Here is a 22,542-nt window from a genome sequence, read left to right as displayed (position 1 = left end):
TCTTACATGCCTTTATATTTTATTTGTTGCTTCCCCTTTGCTTTCTGCATATATTAGGAAATGCTTATTATTTTTTTTTCCTTTTTAGCAAAACAGCTTTTGGGTTGGTGATGTTGTGCGTGTGATGGATAACATGGATGCAGTCAAGAAGCTCCAAGTTGGTCATGGGGAGTGGACAGATGATATGGTTTCTGTGAGTGACAGGAAGCAATTAGCCCTTATACATAAAGCCATGCTATTATAGAGCTGGGTCTTCTAACACCAACATATATTGTTCCATTTGTCTCTTCATTGTACTTGGTAAAACAAATATTTAAATATCCATTTCCAAGTGAAAATTATTTAGAAACCATTATTATTACCATAAGACATATTGCTCACTTCAAGCAGATTTTTCCTGCTTGAAGTCCATAGCTCACCATCATTCTACTGTGAGTTTGGATCAACTAGAAAGACTCTAGATATACCACAGCACAGATATAACTTAAGCCAATGCATCTATTCTAATAACTTTTCTACATACAGCATTTGCCTCACCTTTGTTTTCAGTTATGAATGGCTACATATTTCAAATGCCATAGTACGACAGCATACAGTAAAGATAAAACATTGTACATGGTTAGCCAGTTTGTCTTAATATTACTTGAATGAATCCTGTGCATTAATGTAGATGAGAGGGAGAGTTTTGTTTACAGAGTAAAAAGATGTAATGTAGTAATGTAATTAAATTTCAGCAAAATAGTGTGACAAACTAACATAAAAAGTAGTTATAATATTAGACTCCTATTTAAATGAGATGTGTAACGCCACCCATTGCAACCAATCAGTGCTTTTATATTTGAAGGGTATTTGCTAATTGTTAAAAGAGAACTAAACCCTAAAAATGAATATGACTAATAATGCCATATTTTATAAACTGAACTTACCGCACCAGCCTAAAGTTTCAGCATCACAACAGCAGCAATTATTCAGTACTTCATACTTGTCACAGGGGTTCCCCATCTTGGAAAGTGTCTGTGACACTCACATGCTCAGTAGGCTCTGACCAACTGTTGAGAAGCCGAGCTTAGGGGTTGTCACAAAGTTTCAAGCAGAAAATTAGATTGGCCTGTAATATAAGCTGATGCTACAGGGCTGAATAACCAGTTAACACTGGTTTCTGTGTGTATCTGTATTATCTGTGTTAATTGCCAATTAACCTTATATTATGACATTTATATTCTGTATATGCAGTATATTGTGTGTTGGTTTCCTAAGCCCAGTAACTGACAGCAGCACAGAGCATGTGGAGTGAGAAGATCAGTGAAGATGCAGTGAGCATCAGCAGAAAAGTAGATGGGGACCTAATGGGGGCACAGATCTTCCCAGCTACAGGGCTGTGGTTGCCTTGGGCAACATTTCTAGCTTACGTCTTTAGACTTTAGTTCTCCTTTATTGAGATTATGTCTCAATCAGTCAGAAACCTGCCCTGATTGTGTCCATAATATGTCTAATGGGTAAAACCCAGTATTAACTATAGCAAAAAAGGGGGAAAGTTGTGCTCAACCACTAAATTCTAAACCATTAGGCGGGGGTGCAATTAGGTTGTGACCACAAAATACATATAGACAACAACAAGAGATCCTCTGCACTCACCCTTTATCAATATATATAGGACATTAAGACATTCTGTGCATTAAGCTACTAAGAAATGCCCTCCCCTTTAAACAAAACAGGGATTGTTTGTCCATACATAAAACCAGTATTAGACAAGATCTCTCCAACTCTATTATTACATTGCATATACTCAATTAATCTTGGCCAGACCATTTATTTGCCATCAGCACATTAGTTGCATTTCATTAATGTAATAATTTAAATACTGTCAGTGCAGGTAGAATGGAGGGACCATTTAAGCAGACTGTATGTCTCATGTTTATGAGTCTGAAAATGTCATGGCAGTGGTTACTTGACATGATTTTGAGTGGCAATAACTCAAGCTGCTGGTGCAGGAAGCAACTTCTGATGTTTCTAATGGTCAATGTGAACAGAGGAGCATAAGGAGATGCTTTGTGTATCAGTAACTTAAGCTTTTGCTGTGAATGTAAATTGCAAAAGTGCTCTAATTAGTGTAAGTAAAATAGTATTGGTTTCTTAATAACTTTTATGAGGGCAGGATATCTACTTTCCATAACAAAAATGTGACTTCCTTGACAGGAACTTTTCATTTTGCTATTCACACTTCTGACCACTGAAGAGGAGCCATGAACTTGTTCTATCTGCTTTTTCTCTGATCTTAACTGCAATTCCAACTTTGTCAGTTCTAAAACTCTCCTGTAACTCTCCTGTGTTTTTATAGGCCTGACCTAGAGCGTTGGAGTGTATTAACATATTATGTATTTTCCTTGCATGTGTGCGTCATGTCACTAACTCTGTGTCCTAGCCAGTGTGTGTGTTATTTACTATTATAAGAGTAGGGAATAATGATACTGCTCTGCTTTTGGGAAGAGGAGAACATTCAGTTTGTGCAGTCACATACACACTTCCTTTCCATTTCACCAAAGGAAATGCTTTTAATTGCTGTTGCTAATGCAGCACTAGCATAAGGGAGAATGTTCATCTTGTATGTTAGCCGACAAGATCTTTTTTTCCCTGTGGTTATGAAGGGTTAAATAACACATTCATGAATACCAATAACCAAATTTCCAATATTTTGGGTACCCAGGAATTTCTTTGCTGTCTGATGTACTTCTATCAAGGCATGAAGCAGACCGGTTTATTACATATCTCAGTTTTGTTTAAACAGGCGCTGGGTCAAATTGGCAAGGTGATCAAAGTTTTTGGGGATGGAGACATGCGAGTTTCTGTTGGAGGCCAGTCCTGGACATTCAACCCTGCGTGCCTCACGTCATACCAACGGGAAGAGGATGCTAACCTCATGACCACTGAAAATGCCAAGGAGTCTAAAAGTGAGTATTGGAAAGTGCTGTACATATACCTACAATATACCATGATCTTTCTAAGGCTTTTTTTTCTTAATTCACACTAAAAAAACTTGTCTGAATATGAACTTAGAAGACGTGGTATTGCCAATATATATGAACATATCATTTAATTATCTTGGATGGAAGGATTGAATTATGTACTGCAGTAGAGATATAGACATATTTATTACCCTGCAGATGTGCCATTGTTTGTTGGCACTGTAGCCATGATTTAACACTCCTAAGGGCTCTGGCACACGGGGAGATTAGTCGCCCGCGACAAATCTCCCTGTTCGCGGGCGACTAATCTCCCCGAGTTGCCTTCACCTGCCATCCCACGGGCGACAATGTAAGTCGCTGGTGGGATGGCACACGCAGCGGCGTGATTTCGGGAAATCGCCGAAAAAGACTCACAAGGCTTTTTCGGCGATTTGCGCGAAATCGCGCCGCCGCGGGGAGATTAGTCGCCCGCGAACAGGGAGTTTTGTCGCAGGCGACTAATCTCCCCATGTGCCAGGGCCCTAAAACTTGCAACTGTCACAGCTTATCATCCTCACTGATATATTTGTCTGCCTACGATTTTAGTGACGTGAAATCTAGACTGATATGTTTTGCCAAGCTTCCCAATAAAAGCTTTCTTTCTAGCATAAAGAGCAGAACATTACATCATTTCCCTCCCAATTCCTTAAATATCAGGTTAGCTAACAGACACATATATAAGTTATTTTTTATGCCATAAAAAGTGGCTGGTATTGAGCCTAATAAGTTTTTATATCACTCTGTTAAGATATACCCCAGTTGGCAGTCAGTCTGGCTGGAGTAAAAGCTACTTTTCTTGTTTCTACTTGCTGTGGCAGGGCTGCCATCAACCAGATACAGGGGCTGTTGCAGTAAGGGGCCCTGTGGCAGAGGGTGTCCAAAGAAATGTTAAAACTTGATTTCTAGGTGGCAAAAAGTAGGGCTTGCATAAGAGTAGGTGGGGTTTGTTTGAATTTTGTGGTGTGATATGGGTGGATCATGGGTGGGATTTTAGTATAATGAGTGTGGATTGGTGGGTCAGGGACATGGCAATGCATCTGAGGGTCATTTCTTTCTATTGGAAACGAAATTTTACTGGTTGGTAGGGCTATCTGTCCAAGGGCCTAGGTGACCACTGGGTTAATAATTGGGGCCCCCTTGGGGGGAGGGCCCTGCTAACTTAGTAATATGGGGACCTGTGATTCTTGATGGTGACCTTGAGTATAAAAGCAGATAGCCGTGTTACTGTTCAAATGAGACAATGAATAATTGCCTGTTATTTCCTTTGGCAGACACCCTGGTTTCCATATTAGAAAAGTTGCTTTCTCAGAAGACTGATTGTGAAAGTCCTACTTCCTTGGTTATTGAAGCAGCCCAGGGCAATACAGCCAAAGTCAGGGAGATGCTCCAGAAATACCCCGACAAGGTACCTACTATAACGGTCACATCAAATACTATCAGACCTTTAAATATATATTTGGTAACTTTCATTGTGGAACAAAATAAGTGAGTAAGAGTGCGTAGCCAGCACACTTTCCTTAAATAATGTATTCTGCGGGCTTGCATATCTGTAGCTGAGCTTAGTTGGTTTTTCCTGGCTAGCACCCAGCAGGGTTTCTATTCCTAGAATTTTACTAACCAGAACTCAGGCTGCATTACATTACACAGGCCGTTGTGTTAAAATGAAAATGTTGCAGTTAAAGTCAGTATTATCCTATGATGCCTATTGATGATGATGATCTTCACGTCACTTGAAAAAGAACCTCCTGTGACAAACAGCAGAGCTCAGTATATATGTAATGATTTGAGCTGTAGGATATCAGAGAAAAGGCACACATACACGTCGAAAGCCAATTATACCATCACTTTACCTATATTGTATGACTGTTTCTTTTTTCCATGGTAGGTGGATATTAAGAATCAGGGCAGGACGGCTTTGCAGGTTGCCTCCCATTTAGGCTATATGGAGGTGGTGAAGGTTTTGCTTCAAGCCAATGCAAACATTGACCTCAGGGATGACGAGGGGGACACTGCTTTGCATTATGCTGCTTATGGGTAAGAGGTTTAAGGAAAAGCTAAGTCTGCCGATATACATATCCCCCAGTATTATGCCCAAGATTGTTTTGAAAATGTCGTCCCCGTATTGAGAGCATGCAGGATCTCCTATTCTCTGAGAGCCTTGTTCTGCTAGTATTTATGTCTCCCAGTACCATCTTGAGACAATTTTGTTTTATATACACATCCACCATAACACCTAAAGATAGCTAAGTTCATAAGCTACCAGAGTGCAATATTTCCCTATACTCTTCCCAGCATCTATCCATTCTCTTTAATATCCATGCTGAATACTTCTGGCAGAATTATTCATTTCCATACTTCCTGCCTGTATACCCATATAATAACAACATGCCATTTCCATTCACATAGTTGTTAACAATATATATTTTTATCTTCCCTTGTAATCAGTAGTCTTTTTTAGTTTATTCCACTATTGTGACTAGCCAATGGAACATTCCTGCCATCTATTACTGACATCTATACTCACATTTGCTATACAGAAATGGGAGTCTGTTATCCAGAAACTTAAAGGGATTCTGTCTTGATTTTTATGGAGTATTTTTTATTTCTAAATTACACTGTAACAACAACAACATAGCAAATAATTTACTCTACCAAATGTTATTCTTGAACCAACAAATGTATTTTTTTTAGTTGTAATATTGGTGTGTAGGCAGCCATCTCAGTGCTTTGTGCCTGAGTCTGAGCTTTCAGAAGGAGCCAGCGCTACACATTAGAACTGCTTTCAGATTATCTATTGTTTCTCCTACTCCCATGTTACTGGAGGAGTCCCAAGCCGGACCTGAATTTCTTACTATTGAGTGCTATTCTGATATCTACTGGGACCTCTATCTTGCTCCCTTCCCATTGTTCTGCTGATTGGCTGCTGGTAGGGGAGTAATATCGCTCCAACTTGCAGTGCAGCAGTAAAGTGTATCAGAGCACAAGTCACATGGCTGTGGCACATGGCTAGCCCCATGTGAAATTTCAAAATTGAATATACAAAAAAATCTGTTTCAATGCAAGATTCTCCTGGAGAAACTTTATTAACTGATGTGTTTTGAAAAAAACATGTTTTCTCATGCGTCCTGGGGGACACAGGAACCATGGGGTTAAATCCCCTCCCATCAGGAGGCAGGACACTTAAACAGAGTTGAATTCTCCTCCTCCTCCCCTATATAATGCCCCTCTCCCACCAGGCACTCAGTTTTTTTTGTGTCCTCGCAAAGTCAGGAGGTATCGACAAGGCCTCTAGGTAGGCCCAACAAAGGAAAATGGCAGTCCGGGGACCCAGGGGTAAGACCCGGATCAGTATCCACTGAATTATTGGGTTCACCCACAACGAGGGATCCTCTCTGGACACTGCCAGTGAGAACGGGTCACCAGTACCCAGGGGGATGAGTGTGAGGTTCCCTCTGACCTCTCCCCGTTACACCCCACTACGGCAGTTAATACCGCCAGTAGTATGAGGGATGCGACGCTGCCCCAGCACCACACAGTAGCACACGCTCCGCTCACCACACTCCTCTCCCCAACCCCCTACTTATGGGGCAGGGACAAGAGAAGTGGCTACGGTGAGTGGGGCGGCCGCAAATGTACAGAGCACGACGCGCGCGCCTTACAGAGATTCGCGCCACAGCTGTGTGCGCATCACACCTTCGCGCCGAACAGGAGGAACTTCCGGTAAGGTACTTCCGGGTTAGCGTTGCGCTGCATACGCACCAAGCCCGAGACCACGCTTCACCCTGCTCATTAGCGCCAAGGACACAGACGGAGACGGACGCAGCGCTTGTTCCTCTCCAACTATACCAGCACACAGAAGTACTGGCTGACTCTCCTCTTCCCCTACTATCCGCTCCTACTCACACCAGGTATTAGGGTTTTTAGGAGGGATCGAGAAGGATAAAATAAAAATGGCTAAGGGGAAGAGTGACTCAATATTCCTCAGGGGGTAGAAGCAGAACACTAGGGTAATGTTCTTTGCGTGTTCTAATTGCAAGACAAAATTTAAGTCTGGGCAGAAGGATCCAGTCTGTGCATCCTGTAGCACGGCCAACTCAGCAGAGGCCTCTGCTCCTGCACATAACCTGGCCTTGCCGGTAACACCAAACATAAGGGGAAATATGCCTGAACACTCCTCAGGTCCCTCTGCATCTGTGGACACGGGTAACCCTGCCGCGCCAGCATGGGCAATATCCTTATCCCAATCACTGTCAGCACTACAGGGGATACCACTTTTGGCATCATCTCTAGACAAGGTACTAGAGAAGCTTTCATCCCTGGTCACCCTCAAAAGACAGCTCAAGCGCAAAGCAGCCGCAACTAGTGATTCACACACCATACCAGGCTCACCCTCAGATTCTGAGGAAGAACCCCTCAGTGAAGGGGAACTCTCACCCTCAGCATCTGAAGGCGAGGATTCCTCAGTCACGACAGATCATTCAACAAAGGTTGATGACCTGAACACAGCAGTAATGGAAATTCTGAAGGTTGAAGAAACCACTTCAACCACCAAAAAAAGCAATGGCCTATTTCGCAGGTCGGCTGACCATTCCATCGCTTTTCCGGTACAAGGATGCGACTGATAAAAAACTAGAGGGTTTTCTTAAGGCCATTTATATAGCATCAGGTGCAGCACTCCGCCCTACCATAGCTATGGCGTGGGTAGGTAGAGCACTGGAGGCTTGGTCTGAACTTATCCTAACAGGCATTCGAGAGGAAATACCTGTGGAGGATATAGAAGCCTTAGTCTTACACATCCAGGAAGCAAGCTCTTATCTAAGCGATGCTTCTTTGGATGTCCTCAAAACAATAGCACGCTCTTCGGCGCTGTCAGTGGCAGCGCGCCGCGCACTGTGGTTGCGTCTCTGGTCGGCGGACTTGAGTTCAAAAAAGTCACTTCTCTACCCTTTAAGGGTTCGCGCTTATTCGGTGAAGAACTGGAGAAAATTATTTCTCAAGCTACCGGGGGTAAAAGTACCCTACTGCCGCAAACGAAAGCCAAACACAATACCTTGACGGGAAAGAGGAGGTTTTTTCGAGGTCAAGGATTTCGCAGCTCCAAGAGTTCGTCACCAACCAGACAATTTCCTCACAAGGGAAGATACAGCCCAAAAGGCAAGCCCACATGGCAACCTAGAAAGTCCTCAAACAAGACTCCCAATGATAAACAGTCATCTGCATGACTGGCCGACCAGATCACGAACAGATCTGCCAGTAGGGGGAAAGCTCCAACACTTTACGGTAATTTGGGCAAGAAACATAACAGACCCCTGGGTGATCAAAACCATCTCGTCAGGGTACAAACTCGAGCTTCGGCGTCTTCCCCCAGCACGTTTCTTCATGTCCAGGGTCCCAAAGGAACCCATAAAACAAGCTGCTTTTCTGTCAATCGTAGAGGAACTACTCCAATCCAACGTGATTATACCAGTCGCACCATCTCAACAATTCACAGGTTTTTATTCAAATCTGTTCATAGTTCCGAAAAAGAAAGGAACATTCTGTCCAGTTCTCGACCTCAAACATCTAAACAAATGGATTGTTTATCAGAGATTCAAGATGGAGTCGGTGCGCTCAGTGATCCGAGTGATGGAACCAGGGGAATTCTTGACATCTCTGGACATGAAGGGCGCGTACCTTCATGTTCCCATATTCCCTCCTCATCAAACATATCTTCGATTTGCCTTCCAGGGTCAGCACTTTCAGTTTACTGCCTTACCCTTCGGGCTCTCATCAGCTCCCCGAATTTTCACAAAGATCATGTCCACAATGGCAGCCCACCTCCGAGTCCAAGGAGTGTGTATCACTCCATATTTGGACGATCTCTTGATAAAGGCCCGATCGATCCATCAAGTGGAGAGGGACCTAGTACAAACCATACAGACCCTGCAAGAGTTTGGATGGACGATCAACAGACAAAAATCATTCCTGATCCCGTCTCAGAGAATGCCCTTTCTGGGGTTTATATTCGATACCCATCAGGGGAAGGTACTTCTCCCAGAAGAGAAGGTACAGAAACTCATATCACTGGCTCAAGAACTAAAGACAACTCAAAGACCATCGATTCGCCACTGCATGAAGGTGCTGGGCGTGATGGTCTCGTCAACAGAGGCTGTTCGATTCGCACAGTTTCATACCAGGTCACTTCAACAATGCATAATATCAGAGTGGAAGAGGCACAAGTGCTTGTCCCACAAGATAGACCTCAATGCCATGACAAGAAGTTCACTGGAGTGGTGGACAATACCAGCACACCTTTCCCAGGGACGGTCGCTGAAGGAACCAATGTGGCAGGTGATAACGACGGACGCCAGTTTATCGGGCTGGGGAGCGACTTTCAAGACTCAGATTGCCCAGGGACTATGGTCCGAATCGGAAAGGACACTCCCGATAAATATACTGGAAATCAGGGCAATTTTCAGAGCGGTTGTTCACTGGGAGGAGCAACTAGTGAACCAAGACGTAAGAATCCAGTCGGACAATGCTACGGCGGTAGCATATCTGAACCGACAAGGAGGGACAAAGAGCGTTGCAGCAGCAAGCGAGATAAGCAAGATATTTTGATGGGCGGAGACAAGGGTAACCCAGATCTCAGCAGTTCACATTCCAGGAGTGGTAAACTGGGAAGCGGATTATCTAAGTCGGCACTATGTGGATCCAGCAGAATGGGAACTGAACACAGAGGTCTTCGACTACATCACGACAAACTGGGGTCAACCAGACCTGGACCTCATGGCGTCTCGCCACAACCGCAAGTTAGACAGATTCATAGCAAAGGCAAGGGATCCGCTAGCAGAGGACGCGGATGCGATGACAGCGAAATGGGTGTTCTCTCTAGCATATGTGTTCCCACCAATAGCGATGTTACCTCGCATTCTAAAGAGAATAAGACAAGAAAGGGGTACATTCATTGTAATAGCACCACACTGGCCAAGGAGGTCGTGGTTCACACCTCTAATGAATCTATCAGTAGAATCTCCCATAAGATTACCACAACGACCAGATCTTCTGCCTCAGGGTCCCATACTACACCCCAATCCAGAAATGTTCAATTTGATGGCGTGGAAATTGAAAAACTAATCTGGACCAGGAAGGGTTTTTCGTCTGAAGTGGCACAGACCATGCTAGAAGCCAGAAAGAAGGTATCTTCCAAAGCATACCATAGGATTTGGAAACTGTTCATGGAATGGTGTGTAGATAGGGACATTTTTTACCAAAGGCGAAGATTCCTATAGTTCTTCAGTTTTTGCAGGACGGTCTGCAGAAAGGACTAAGTCTGGGGACTCTTAAGTCCAAGTATCTGCTCTTTCTGTGCTACTACAATCGCGACTTACTCTTCAGGAAGACTTAAGGACATTTCTTCAAGGGGTAGCTCACATCGTACCACCAGTGAAATCACCAGTTCCACCTTGGGATCTTAATGTGGTCCTCTCGGCTCTGATTAATCCCCCCTTTGAACCATTATCTATCGTGGAATTACGATGGCTTACTTGGAAGGTGGTGTTCTTGATGGGGATTTCCTCCGCTCTCAGAATTTCGGAACTGAGTGCATTGTCATGTGAATCTCCATACCTAATCTTTCATGAAGAAAAGGCAGTTTTGAGAACGGTACCCTCCTTCTTACCGAAGGTAGTATCATCCTTTCATCTGAACGAGGAAATAGTGATTCCCTCATTCTGTAGCTCTCCTAAGAATGATAAGGAGACCAAGCTACACAATCTGGATGTAGTAAGAGCTCTGCATACATGTGTAGACCGCACAGCACATTTTCGCAAGTCAAAATATCTTTTTGTCATCCCGTCTGGCAGCAGAAAAGGGCTACCGGCGTCTAAGGCCACGATTGGATTAAGGAGACAGTACGTCAGGCATATATTTCCCTGAACAAATCTCCTCCATTTCGAATCACAGCCCACTCTACAAGAGCAGTCAGTGCTTCATGGGCTTGCAGGAACATGGCGTCTGCTAAACAGCTGTGCAAGGCGGCAACCTGGTCCTCTGCACATACTTTTACGAAGTTCTATAGATTTGATACATTTGCCTCCGCTCAGGCGGCATTTGGACGTAAGGTACTACAAGCTGTAGTATCTTATAAAAGGGTTATTGACCTATCTTACCTTAGTTATCTGTTTTCTCCCTCACAGTTAGGGGGACTCTTTGGTATGTCCCCATGGTTCCTGTGTCCCCCAGGACGTATGAGAAAAAGGGATTTTTTACTTACCGTAAAATCCTTTTCTCTCTAGTCCTATGGGGGACACAGGACCTCCCTCCCAGAAAACAAGGGGGAGGTTCTCGTTCTTCTCAGCCAAAGTTTATTATGGTTATGTTAGTTTGCTCGGTTCTTGTTACATAACTGAGTGCCTGGTGGGAGAAGGGCATTATATAGGGGAGGAGGAGGAGAATTCAACTCTGTTTAAGTGTCCTGCCTCCTGATGGGAGGGGATTTAACCCCATGGTTCCTGTGTCCCCCATAGGACTAGAGAGAAAAGGATTTTACGGTAAGTAAAAAATCCCTTTTTCCCATGACAGTAATGGTTAATAACAGTAAAAGGAATATAGGAATGCCATTCCCATAGGGTCCTGTTTTTCTGTATAAGACAGTAAAAAATGCTTGATGCTTTTTTTTTGTGTGAAAACATCCCTTATCTGGAAAACCTTCCAGGCGTTCTGGATCATAGATTTTCACACTTTTTTACATGGGGCTGGCGAATGCCTATTGTAATCAGTTTTCCTCTCTATGGCTGCAGCTTGAGCCTATCTTTCCGATGGTGGTTAGTGACATGTAGGACTGCTTCCCTATAAGGGAAATGCAGTTTACAATCTGTGTAAGAGAGTGCTCCAGTTGGTCAGCAGCATCAAAAAATACTACAGCCACAGTACCTCATGTAAATAATACACTGGCTGTTTTTAACCTGAGAAAGAAGGAGGGGGAAAGTACACTTTTTGACACTTACTCAACAGGTGTGCCTGGTGGTCCTTGTTCATATTTGGTAAAGGTGATATTTTGGCCATTCAACATTAGATTTGGTTAGGACAGTGGTCCCCAACCAATGGCTTGTGAGCAACAGGTTGGGTAATCCTGGGCTAAGAGTTAAATCAAGCCCACCAATTATTTTTTGGCTTTTGTGTTTGTACATCAGTCAATTTCATCAGTCAAATGTACCAGCCTGCATTAACCCTTGTTTCCATCTTGTGATGTAATTATCACTGGGGCACCAACTTGTTGCCATATTGCACTCTGCCCAATCATCCCATGGAATTATAAGTTAAATATCCTGCACACCAGCCCATGGATAGCTAGTCTCAGTAGAAGCATTAGAAAGGATTACAGTAAATGTACTACATTTGCTTATGGGCATATTTCATGTGCTGCAGTAAAACTTTATGAAAATAATCTGTGTTTATCAGGAGTTAGCATGTGCCTAACATTGTTTCTCCCTTTCTCTAGAAACCAGGCTGGTGTGGTTAGAGTTTTGCTATCTAAAGGAGCCAATGCAGAACTTCTAAACAATGCCAAGTGTACAGCGCTCTACATTGCAGTTAACAAAGGGTTCACAGAAGTAGTCCAAGTCCTCTGCAACCCAAATTGTGCCATCAACATGCAGGTAAGGAATACTGAATATTAACATTACAGCTGGTAAAGCAGTTAGAAAACACAGATCCTACAGTTCACCATGATTTTAAGTTGAAAATAAAAATAAATGAATTAGATAATACTTAATTTCTGCAGAATACTTTGTCTCCATATGTACAAAATTAGTTACAGTGCTCTGCGCCATATATGAGCTGTAGATGGTGAGAGGAATTTATTGTATATGTAGAAATGTCATTCTGTACTTAGAGTCTGGTCTATGGATCACAGCTCAGGCTAATAAGCGTGCAATGATTCACACACTGCAAGAAATAGTTATCAATCAAGTTACTTATGTATTAAAAGGCCTTATTTAAAAAAGTGAGCAGAATACATATATATGCGTACATTTTGGATTATGTCATTGAACCTAATATTTAGCCAAGGAAGGAAACAATTTCCTCTAGCAATTCCATATGACAGATTTGTGGTGTTCCCAAAATTAGGAGGTCCTGCACCTAGAGATCCTAATGCAGTGGAAGGAGGAGCCCATCTGGGTTACAAGGGCCTCACATGATTTTGGGGACTTAACACAAACAGTCTGACTAATCTCTGGGTTCAGTTAAAATATTATTTTCATAGTTTGCAGCAGTTAAAATAATAATGATCAGTCGGCATAAGCTATTGCCCCATCTGTTTATGATTATCACATAGTGAATAGTGTGTGGCTAATATGAATTAAGTGGTGCCTCTGCTTGCAGGATTCCTTTGGGGACACACCTCTGCATTATGCAATCACCGCAGACTTTAGAAGCATCATTGAGATCCTCACTGAAGTACCCAATATAGATTTCACTGTGCAGAACAATCAAGGGTTTAATCTACTGCATCACTCAGCTCTCAAGGGAAATGTCCTGTAAGTATCTGACATCATCTGAAACCAACTCTGCATTGCCTTGTGTATAGTGTGACTATCATGGAGAGGAGAGTGTGTATGCAGGCCAGGATAAGCGATGATTAAGCCCAGGGCAATACAGGTACTGGATCACTTTTATGGAAACCTGCTATCCAGAAAGCTTCAAATTACAGGAAGGCTATCCCCCATAGAGTGTCCATTTTAAGCAAATAATGCTCATTTATAAAATGATTTCTTTTTTTCTCTGTAATAATAAAACAGTACCTTGTACTTGATGGTAACTGAGCTGTATGAATTCATATTGGAGGCAAAACAATTGGGGTTATTTAATGTTTAATGATTTTTAGAGACTTGTGGTATGGATATCCAAATTACAGAAAGACCCCTATTCTAGAAACCCCCAGGTCCAGAGCATGCCAGTGCCATATTTTGACACTTTATTTTACAGAGGGAAAAAAATTGGTGCCCTGGCATTAGCGAAACAGCAGTATGTTTGTCATAGGCATAGAGTACTACTATGTTTGACTACAGGAAGTCTCTGTATGCCATTGAGTGATACCAAGTGTAGCTTAAGATAGAATGAATGGCTCTGTTCTGGGTGCTCAGTGCATCTTACAAGCTGGTAGAAGGCCAGCAGTAACACAGTTCACAAAAAAAAGGTTTTTTGGCAGGTCAAGTTACCAGTTAGATTGTAAGCTCTACAGGCCATGGATCACCTTTCATGTCTTTTGACATGTGCCACTTAGTCTTTGTTACTATGTATTTATGTACTTGATGGCATTGTGAAATATATAAGCTATTTAAAACATTCAAATTGTACCATGTTATTTTAAGATAGAATAATTGGGAAAGGTGCAATTTATTTAGTCAGCTGTCATTTTTTTTCCTCTCCTTAATTGGCGTAGCCAGCCTGGTACTACTGAACTGGTGGTCTTGTTAAAAGTTATAAGTTAAATCGGGCGCAGTTGCGCCACTTATTTTCTAAGTCTGCCTGGTGTCACTTACAGTGTTCAGTGCCTATTGGCAAGTTATCCTATGTGTCAGTAGGCACAACAGTGCCTGATTCGGAAGGGAACGCAGAAAGGACTGAGCAGCTTCGAGTGCAGCTATACAGAAGAGCAAGGAGCACATTTTAATGTACACCCTTTCTCGCAACTGACTGCAGGGAAAAGTGCAAGTTGGCCACTGCGCATATGGACATAAAGGAGCCCTGTAGTCTAGGAGCCACTAGTTCGGCATCCCTCAAAAAGCTTCTTGGTTCTCCCGTGAAAACGTAGCGCATGAGTAAATACAGAATATCTGTGACTGGGAGCAGCAACATCGATACAGTGTGTGTGTGTGTCTCCAGACTATGATTCAGTCAATTCATTCTTCCTGGAGCAGAGCTTATCACTGCCCATCCTCTGGAGTTAGTCCAAATGCTGAGTGATTGCTGCATGACATGAATGTACAGCAATAGCAGTGCCCTATTGGAGACAGCTCAGACGCATGAACAGCTGGTCAGACTTTTTTGCTTTTCACAGACATATAAATAGCTTCATTGTAAAATCTTAATTCTTCATCAGAGTTTCCACAGAATGTTTTAGGAGCCCAGTCGTTAGCTGCTCTTACAGATGTAATGCTGTGCCTATTGCCAAAATCCTATTGTATGCTTTGGGCCTTATTTACTAGAATTCAAAGAAATATTTTTCTCCCTGATAGTAAATGAGCCCTGTTTTATGGTTGTTCGAGAGCAATAGCTAGTTGGGTACATTATCTTCTGGTACAGGTATAGGATCTATTATCCGTTATCTTTTCATAATTTGGATGACCATACCTTAATTCTGTTAAAAATGTATTTAATTGTTAATTAAACCCAGTTGGATTGTTTTGCCTCCAGTAAGGGTTAATTATATTGTAGCTGGTATCACAAACAGAGCGCTGTTTTATTTTTACAGAGAAAAAGGAAATGGTTTATAAAAGTGTTAATTATTTGATAAATATGTAGTTTGTGGGGATGGCCTTCCTGTTATTTGGTGCTTTCTGGATAATGGGTTTCCGGATAACAGATCCCATACCTGAACTGTACAAGCAAAGCCACTATTTGCGCTGCTGATTGCACAGGTCCATTATCTTCTAGTGCTGCTGAAACAAGTCCATTATCTACTAACTCCATCTCCATAATAGTACAATACAAAATTGCAAGTGGGTCAGGATCATAATACCATTGGGCCTGTACTTTCTATTTGCCAAATTGTTGTTATGCTGTTTTATAGTTGCATTTCTTAAAATGGGAATGGAGTTCTGGGTTTTTTTTGTGTTGCAATAAATCCTGTTGTAATAGTTAATGTAAGGGTAAGTTTCCTACAATTATGGATCATTTCCATTCATATTCATTTCTCACACTTTTTACCCATCACTGAGCACCGTCACTGCCAGTTCACTATTTATGATGGATTTGGTTATTAGGAATACTTTAGTTGTGCAGTCCTTCCATTATTTTTATGGGCCCATTGCCTTCCACTGCTCACTTGGCCGTCTTTCCAGTATTGTGCAAGCAGGCCCATTGTGGGTGGCGTGTCCGGACTGGCAATCAGAGAATTCTGGCTAGTGCCAGATGGGCTGCTGTAAGATGCCATAGACAGTCATTCTTTATTGGCTGGTGGGGGGCTGTTTGGGCCTCTGTGTTATAAAAATGCCAGGGCCTGTATTGAATCCCAGTCCAGACTTGGTGGGTGGCATACTTTGCTAATGCACTGGATGCAATATGTTTTTAAGCACAATAAAGGGGAAGTTAATTGTTTAATTTGGACCATAAGACAACATGTTTTTGTAGGAAAAATAAGGTAATGTTCTTGGCAGAAAAATGCAGCATATGTTTCTACTTTATATGTTGGTACTTTATGTGTGCAAGCTAAATGGACAAGTCAGGCTTATAGCAGGCTTCAGTCATCCTCTTGTGGATCTGTCACCACCTCTAATGAAAACACAGAGCCGCTAGCACTGTAACATTTATGTACAATCCCCAGCTCCAACAGGTGGCTTTTCACTTATAAACACTGGGTGCACCGTCTGGGGCTGCCAAGCGAAAGGAACCAGATTAATGTTTAAAGGGTTTTTTCACCTTCAATGTCCAAATCATTTTAAACCAACAGCAATGCTCTCAGCATGTATGATTCCATACATGTATGTAATGTACATGTCATGTGGTGCATTGGTGACTTTTTCAGATAATGCTACTGTAGCTCATTTACTAACAATATGCAAGTTTGGACTAGTGTAGTAGGTCACAGCAGCCAATCAAATGTTTACTTTCATTGTTCTTCATGCAGCTGTCTTAAAGGAAAACTATACCCCCAGAATGAATACTTGACCAACAGATAGATAGTTTATAATCATATTAAGTGGCCCATTAAAGAATCTGACCAAACTGGAATATATATATATTGGTCAGATTCTTTAATGATAATCATATTAAGTGGGCCATTAAAGAATCTGACCAAACTGGAATATGTATGTACAGTGGCTTGCAAAAGTATTCAGTACTTTATTGGAATTCCACGTGAAAGACCAATACAAGTGGTATTGAAAGTGTATTGAAAATTATGATTTAATAGGTATCACCGAGACCTGGTGGGATGATAAATGCGACTGGGCTGTGAATTTAAATGGTTATACACTTTTTAGGAGGGACAGAGAGATTAAAAAGGGTGGAGGGGTTTGTCTTTACGTAAAGTCAGATTTAAAGCCATGCAATAAAGACATTACCAATGAAAACGTCGAATCTCTTTGGGTAGAAATTTCAGTAGGGCTGAAGGTCACAAAGAAAATGGTCATTGGTGTATGCTATAAACCACCCCGTATAGATGAGGGGGATGAGGCCCAGCTATTGTTGCAAATGGAGGAGGCTTCAAAACTGGGTCAAGTTGTTATTATGGGGGACTTTAATTATCCGGACATTGACTGGAGTAATGGGGTGGCTAAGTCAGAAAAAGCTAGTAGGTTTGTAAATATGCTAAATGACAACTTTTTATTTCAGGCAGTTCAATAACCTACTAGGAATGACTCTATTTTGGACCTGGTGATTTCTAATAATAATTAACTCATCTCTAACATTTGTGTGGGTGAGCATCTGGGGAACAGTGATCAAAACATGGTCTCCTTTGAGATAATGCTGCAGAGACAGCTCTATAAGGGAGTAACTAAAACGCTCAATTTTAGACGTGCAGACTTTGCCAGTATAAGGGCATCTCTGCAATGTGTCAACTGGGAAAGGCTTTTCATGGGGTTAGACACAGAAGGAAAATGGAACATCTTTAAAACATTGCTTTGCAGGTATACGCAACAGTATATCCCCCTTGTAAGCAAGGAGAGGCATCGCAAAGCAAAACCCTTATGGCTGAATAAAGGTGTTAGTGTTGAGGTTGGTAAGAAAAGACGTGCTTTTAGGGCATTCAAGTTAGCTGGGACAGCAGAAACTTTCATCAGGTACAAGGAAGCAAATAAAGCATGCAAAAAAGCTATCAAGCAAGCTAAAATAGAAATGGAAAGGGATATTGCAGCTAGGAGTAAAAAGAATCCAAAATTATTTTTTAATTATGTGAATAGTAAAAAAATGAAGCAAGAAGGGGTGGGAACCTTATTATCATGGGGGGGTAAGTTGGTTGATGAGAACGGGGAAAAAGCTGAAATTTTGAACTCTTGTTTTTCATCTGTCTATACATCTGAGGAGCCAGCTAATGAAGGCTTCCCTTTAAATATGCCCAGTTCTAGTAATTTAGCTACTGATGCGTGGGTCACTCGGGAGGAAATTTAAAAGAGACTTGAACATGTAAAGGTAAACAAAGGTCCAGGGCCGGATGGGATTCATCCCAGGGTATTAAATGAGCTGAGCGCTGTGATTGCCAAACCTCTTCACTTAATTTTTCAGGATTCATTAAGGTCTGGCATGGTGCCGAGAGACTGGCGGATTGCTAATGTGGTGCCGTTATTTAAAAAGGGATCCCGTTCTCAGCCTGAAAACTATAGGCCTGTTAGTCTGACATCAGTAGTAGGAAAAATTTTGGAAGGGGTAATAAGGGATAGGGTACTTGAATACATTGCAGTTCACAATACTATTAGTTTGTGCCAGCATGGTTTTATGCGTAACAGATCTTGCCAGACTAATTTAGTCGCCTTTTATGAGGAGGTGAGTAGGAACCTCGATGCTGGAATGGCAGTTGATGTCATCTACTTGGACTTTGCTAAAGCGTTTGATACAGTACCTCACAGAAGGTTAATGATCAAATTAAGGAATATTGGCCTAGAACATAATATTTGTAATTGGATAGAGAACTGGCTGAAGGATAGATTACAAAGAGTGGTGGTAAATGGAACATTTTCTAATTGGACCAGTGTGGTTAGTGGAGTACCGCAGGGGTCAGTCCTTGGTCCTTTGCTTTTTAACTTGTTTATTAATGACCTGGAGGAGGGCATAGACAGTACTGTTTCTATTTTTGCTGATGACACAAAATTGTGCAAAACTATAAGTTCCATGCAGGATGCTGCAGCTTTGCAGAGCGATTTGACAAAATTGGAAAACTGGGCAGCAAACTGGAAAATGAGGTTCAATGTTGATAAGTGCAAAGTTATGCATTTTGGTAGGAATAATATAAACGTGAACTATCTACTGAATGGTAGTGTGTTGGGGGTTTCCTTAATGGAGAAGGATCTAGGGGTTTTTGTTGATAACAAATTGTCTAATTCCAGGCAGTGTCATTCTGTGGCTACTAAAGCAAATAAAGTGCTGTCTTGTATAAAAAAGGGCATTGACTCAAGGGATGAGAACATAATTTTGCCCCTTTATAGGTCCCTGGTAAGGCCTCACCTTGAGTATGCAGTGCAGTTTTGGGCTCCAGTCCTTAAGAAGGATATTAATGAGCTGGAGAGAGACTGTTGAGGTTGAGGTTGTTTTCTCTGGAAAAGAGGCGCTTGCGAGGGGACATGATTACTCTGTACAAGTACATTAGAGGGGATTATAGGCAGATGGGGGATGTTCTTTTTTCCCATAAAAACAATCAACGCACCAGAGGTCACCCCTTTAGATTAGAGGAACGGAGCTTCCATTTGAAGCAGCGTAGGTGGTTTTTCACAGTGAGGGCACTGAGGTTGGGGAATGCCCTTCCTAGTGATGTGGTAATGGCAGATTCTGTTAATGCCTTAAAGAGGGGCCTTGATGAGTTCTTGAACAATCAGAATATCCAAGGCTATTGTGATACTAATATCTACAGTTAGTACTAGTGGTTGTATTTATAGTTTATGTATGTGAGTGTATAGATTGGTAGGTGTGGGTTAGGTGTGCTGGGTTTACTTGGATGGGTTGAACTTGATGGACACTGGTCTTTTTTCAACCCTATGTAACTATGTAACTAAGTGGTGTACACGTGAGAAGTGGAACGAAAATCATACATGATTCCAAACATTTTTCCAAACATTTTTTACAAATAAATAACTGCAAAGTGGGGTGTGCGTAATTATTCAGCCCCCTTTGGCCTGAGTGCAGTCAGTTGCCCATAGACATTGCCTGATGAGTGCTAATGACTAAATAGAGTGCACCTGTGTGTAATCTAATGTCAGTACAAATACAGCTGCTCTGTGATGGCCTCAGAGGTTGTCTAAGAGAATATTGGGAGCAACAACACCATGAAGTCCAAAGAACACACCAGACAGGTCAGGGATAAAGTTATTGAGAAATTTAAAGCAGGCTTAGGCTACAAAAAGGTTTCCAAAGCCTTGAACATCCCACGGAGCACTGTTCAAGCGATCATTCAGAAATGGAAGGAGTAGTGCACAACTGTAAACCTACCAAGACAAGGCCGTCCACCTAAACTCACAGGCCGAACAAGGAGAGCGCTGATCAGAAATGCAGCCAAGAGGCCCATGGTGACTCTGGACGAGCTGCAGAGATCTACAGCTCAGGTGGGGGAATCTGTCCATAGGACAACTATTAGTCGTGCACTGCACAAAGTTGGCCTTTATGGAAGAGTGGCAAGAAGAAAGCCATTGTTAACAGAAAACCATAAGAAGTCCCGTTTGCAGTTTGCCACAAGCCATGTGGGGGACACAGCAAACATGTGAAAGAAGGTGCTCTGGTCAGATGAGACCAAAATGGAACTTTTTGGCCAAAATGCAAAACGCTATGTGTGTCGGAAAACTAACACTGCACATCACTCTGAACACACCATCCCCACTGTCAAATATGGTGGTGGCAGCATCATGCTCTGGGGGGGCTTCTCTTCAGCAGGGACAGGGAAGCTGGTCAGAGTTGATGGGAAGATGGATGGAGCCAAATACAGGGCAATCTTGGAAGAAAACCTCTTAGAGTCTGCAAAAGACTTGAGACTGGGGCGGAGGTTCACCTTCCAGCAGGACAACGACCCTAAACATAAAGCCAGGGCAACAATGGAAAGGTTTAAAACAAAACATATCCATGTGTTAGAATGGCCCAGTCAAAGTCCAGATCTAAATCCAATCGAGAATCTGTGGCAAGATCTGAAAACTGCTGTTCACAAACGCTGTCCATCTAATCTGACTGAGCTGGAGCTGTTTTGCAAAGAATGGGCAAGGATTTCAGACTCTAGATGTGCAAAGCTGGTTGAGACATACCCTAAAAGCCTGGCAGCTGTAATTGCAGCAAAAGGTGGTTCTACAAAGCATTGACTCAGGGGGCTGAATAATTACGCACACCCCACTTTGCAGTTATTTATTTGTAAAAAATGTTTGGAATCATGTATGATTTTCGTTCCACTTCTCACGTGTACACCACTTTGTATTGGTCTTTCACGTGGAATTCCAGTAAAACTGATTCATGTTTGTGACTGTAATGTGACAAAATGTGGAAAAGTGCAAGGGGGCCAAATACTTTTGCAAGCCACTGTATGTATATCTTTATTTATAATGCAGCTCTAACTGTAACAGGAAGTAGTGTGGGAGCAAAAGGCAGAACTCTGTTCATTCATTTTTAATTATGTGAATAGTAAAAAAATGAAGCAAGAAGGGGTGGGAACTTTATTATCACGGGGGGGTAAGTTGGTTGATGAGAATGGGGAAAAAGCTGAAATTTTGAACTCTTATTTTTCATCTGTCTATACATCTGAGGAGCCAGATAATGAAGGCTTCCCTTGTAATATACCCAGTTCTAGTAATTTAGCTACTGATGCATGGGTCACTCGGGAGGAAATTCAAAAGAGACTTGAACATGTAAAGGTAAACAAAGGTCCAGGGCCGGATGGGATTCATCCCAGGGTATTAAATGAGCTGAGCGCTGTGATTGCCAAACCTCTTCACTTAATTTTTCAGGATTCATTGAGGTCTGGCAGGGTGCCAAGAGACTGGCGGATTGCTAATGTGGTGCCGTTATTTAAAAAGGGATCCCGTTCTCAGCCTGAAAACTATAGGCCTGTTAGTCTGACATCAGTAGTAGGAAAAATTTTGGAAGGGGTAATAAGGGATAGGGTACTTGAATACATTGCAGTTCACAATACTATTAGTTTGTGCCAGCATGGTTTTATACGTAACAGATCTTGCCAGACTAATTTAGTCGCCTTTTATGAGGAGGTGAGCAGGAACCTTGATGCTGGAATGGCAGTTGATGTCATCTACTTGGACTTTGCTAAAGCGTTTGATACAGTACCTCACAGAAGGTTAATGATCAAATTGAGGAATATTGGCCTAGAACATAATATTTGTAATTGGATAGAGAATTGGCTGAAGGATAGAGTACAAAGAGTGGTTGTAAATGGAACATTTTCTAATTGGACCAGTGTGGTTAGTGGAGTACCGCAGGGGTCAGTCCTTGGGCCTTTGCTTTTTAACTTGTTTATTAATGACCTGGAGGAGGGCATAGACAGTACTGTTTCTATTTTTGCTGATGACACAAAATTGTGCAAAACTATAAGTTCCATGCAGGATGCTGCCGCTTTGCAGAGCGATTTGACAAAATTAGATAACTGGGCAGCAAACTGGAAAATGAGGTTCAATGTTGATAAGTGCAAAGTTATGCA

General features: G+C 42.2%; 1 protein-coding gene across 4 annotated transcripts in view; it reads left to right on the top strand.

The window, feature by feature from the left end:
* Window positions 1-22,542, top strand: part of mib2 (mindbomb E3 ubiquitin protein ligase 2) — a 75,252-nt gene that overhangs the window by 43,569 nt on the left and 9,141 nt on the right. For 3 of the 4 annotated variants that reach the window (XM_012966027.3, XM_012966025.3, NM_001123444.1), the window contains 6 exon segments: window positions 89-193; window positions 2,786-2,948; window positions 4,274-4,407; window positions 4,888-5,036; window positions 12,484-12,640; window positions 13,368-13,522. In XM_012966027.3, the coding sequence (XP_012821481.1) occupies window positions 89-193; window positions 2,786-2,948; window positions 4,274-4,407; window positions 4,888-5,036; window positions 12,484-12,640; window positions 13,368-13,522 (863 nt within the window). 4 annotated transcript variants of the gene reach the window in all.

The sequence above is a fragment of the Xenopus tropicalis genome, chromosome 7 (genome assembly GCF_000004195.4).
Source record: "Xenopus tropicalis strain Nigerian chromosome 7, UCB_Xtro_10.0, whole genome shotgun sequence".
NCBI classification, from domain to species: domain Eukaryota; kingdom Metazoa; phylum Chordata; class Amphibia; order Anura; family Pipidae; genus Xenopus; species Xenopus tropicalis.
Note: the sequence above shows the minus strand (reverse complement) of the source record. Positions and strands in the feature narration are given on the sequence as shown.